Genomic DNA, 2,968 nt, shown 5'->3' with positions numbered 1-2,968 from the left:
TAAAAAAAAAAAAAATTGTGAATCGAATCGAATCGTGAGTTGAGTGAATCGTTACATCCCTAATATTAAGTAAAGATCATGTTCCATGAAAATATTTTGTAAATGTCCTACCGTAAATAGATCAGAACTTAATTTTTGATTAGTAATATGCATTGCTAACAACTTCATTTGGACAACTTTAAAGATGATTTTCTCAATATTTAGATTTTTTTATTTTTTTTGCACCCTCAGATTCCAGATTTTCAGGACAGAAAATAGCTTAAAATTATTTAAAATTAGACAAAACAAATTAAAAATACAGCAAAAAGAAGAAAATTGTGAATAATTATTACAATTTAAAATAGCTGTTTTCTATGTGAAAATATAGTAAACTGTAATTGATTTCTGTGATGCAAAGCTGAATTTGAGCGTGTGTGTGTGTGTGTGTGTGTGTGTGTGTGTGAGTGTTACTACCCAGCACTATCAAATGAATAATAATAATTATTATTATTATATTAATAATTAATTAGTAAATTAATTAATGTTTTTAAAAAATTGTACATCCCTATTTGAAACATTCATGAGTGACCATCATGAGCCAGATCTCCAGAGTCAGAGTTTGATCTTCACCGTTTTTGCAAAACTCTCTTATCAAAACCTGATGTGACAAAGCACATAAACTGCAGCAGATCCAGTGTTTAATCTTAGACTTGTTTAACAGCCTGTTAACTGTGAAAACAAATAAAAATCACCTGCTCAATGACAAAACCGTCACGCATACCAGATGTGTGTGCGATACTGCAGAAACACTTTCCTTCTGTCTTCTTAATGGGATCTTTTTGTAGTTTAATACTGAATGATTCCAAAATCTCTCTTTCTGCTGACTAAACATTAAAAACCGATCATTCAGACTAAACTCTGATTGAAAGAGGTGCGTTTGAAGTCATCACACATGTTCTACATTAATGCACCTCAAACACTGCATCATATTGCAGTATTTCATGAATGAACGGTCCTTCACTGACCCCAGACAGAGCATGCATCGCTCCAGACTCTTGTCTGCGGTTAAACACAGCAGCAGCAGCATGCTAATCAATGCGGCGGCAGAATGATTTCACCTTCTCAACTCTCGACATTAAAGCAGCACATTTAAAATGCACCTGCGCCGCTGACCTGATTTATGACTTGAGCTGGAGATAGGGATCTGGAACTCGCAGGAAATGCATTCTTTCTGTCGCGCTTTCATTTAGGGTCGTTTTATTTGCTTGTGCTCTTACTGTGAGTCAAAACAAACCCAAAGATCAGCTGAAAGAAACATAATTTACAGCCTCTCCTCAATAAAAGATTATTTAATATTATAAGGCCTGGTTTCACAGACAGGGCTTAGGTTAAGCCAGGATTAGGCAATAGTTCAATTAGGACAATTTTTATAAACATGCCTTAGAAAAAACATCAGTGGTGTGCATCTTGAGACAAAACAAAGGCACTGACATATTTTAAGATCAATCAGTGCAAGTTTCTTTCAGTTAAAACAGCTCAGAATTACATTTTAGTCTGGGACTAGGCTTAAGCCTCGTCTGTGAAACCGAGGGTAAATATCATAAAAATCTTATAAACTGACATTTCTGAGAAAAAAAATGTCTCAAAGTCGCAGTTCTGAGAAATAAAGTCTCAAAAACATACAATTCTGAGAAAAAAGTCTTAAAAACTCGCAATTCTGAGAAAAAAAGTCTTAAAAACTCGCAATTCTGAGAAAAAAGTCCCGAAGTCGCAATTCTGACAAGAAAAGTCTTAAACTCGCAATTCTGAGAAAAAAGTCTTAAAAACTCGCAATTCTAAAAATAAAAGTCTCAAAGTCGCAATTCTGAGAAAAAAGTCTCAACGTCGCAATTCTGACAAGAAAAGTCTCAAAAACTCGCAATTCTAAAAATAAAAGTCTCAAAGTCGCAATTCTGAGAAAAAAGTCTCAACGTCGCAATTCTGACAAGAAAAGTCTCAAAAACTCGCAATTCTAAAAATAAAAGTCTCAAAGTCGCAATTCTGAGAAAAAAGTCTCAACGTCGCAATTCTGACAAGAAAGGTCTCAAAAACTCGCAATTCTGAGAAAAAAGTCTTAAAAACTCGCAATTCTGAGAAAAAAGTCTTAAAAACTCGCAATTCTGAGAAAAAAGTCTTAAAAACTCGCAATTCTGAGAAAAAAGTAAAAAAAACTCGCAATTCTAAGAATAAAAGTCTCAAAGTCGCAATTCTGAGAAGAAAAGTCTCAAAAACTCGCAATTCGGAGAAAAAAGTATCAAAAACTCGCAATTCTGAGAAAAAAAGTCTTAAAAACTCGCAATTCTGAGAAAAAAGTCTCAAAAAGTCGCAATTCTGAGAAAAAAGTCTCAAAAAGTCGCAATTCTAAGAATAAAAGTCTCAAACTTGCTATTCTAAGAAAATAATCTCATTAACTCGCATTCTGAGGTGTAAAGTCAGAACTGTGTGATATGGACTTGAACTATAAAATTGTGTGCAGATGCAGGTGCGTTTTTAACATCTTTAATGACGAGACCTGAGAAGGTTAAACCTCCTCACTGATGAGAATAAAGAGGCGCTGCAGTATCTCTGGATGGTTTGAGTAACGCTCACCTGGAGATGGGTGTGACGTAGTTTCCTGGGAAAACTCCAGACGCTCCGGAGCGCAGCGACGTGCCTTTGAACCAGCCGTCCTGACACTTCTCCATCACGCGGTACATCTCGCCCTTCCGCAGCTCCAGCTCATCCGCCTTCTGAGGTTTGTAAGCGTACATGGCCAGATATCTGCAGAAACCAAGAGAGAGATTCACCAGCGAACCGTGTTCCTGAAGGAGCGTGTGTGTGTGTGTGTGTGAGTGTGAGTGTTTGAGAGTCTGTGTGTGTTTGAGTGTGTTTGAATGTGAGTGTGTGATTGTGAGTGTGTGTGTGAGGGTGTGTGTGTGTGAGTGTGAGTGTGTGTGAGTGTGAGAGTGAG

At 36.6% G+C, this 2,968-nt stretch overlaps 1 protein-coding gene across 1 annotated transcript in view; it reads right to left on the bottom strand.

Annotated features, from left to right (window-relative positions):
* LOC107749232 (SH3 domain-containing RING finger protein 3-like) overlaps positions 1-2,968 on the bottom strand; it is a 62,953-nt gene that overhangs the window by 15,173 nt on the left and 44,812 nt on the right. The window contains exon 7 of the mRNA XM_016564326.1: positions 2,608-2,778. Within this exon, the coding sequence (XP_016419812.1) occupies positions 2,608-2,778 (171 nt within the window). The remainder of the gene's footprint in view (positions 1-2,607; positions 2,779-2,968) is intronic.

This window comes from Sinocyclocheilus rhinocerous, unplaced genomic scaffold (genome assembly GCF_001515625.1).
Source record: "Sinocyclocheilus rhinocerous isolate Xijiao unplaced genomic scaffold, SAMN03320098_v1.1 scaffold1041, whole genome shotgun sequence".
NCBI classification, from domain to species: domain Eukaryota; kingdom Metazoa; phylum Chordata; class Actinopteri; order Cypriniformes; family Cyprinidae; genus Sinocyclocheilus; species Sinocyclocheilus rhinocerous.
This window is presented reverse-complemented; position numbering and strand designations above follow the sequence as displayed.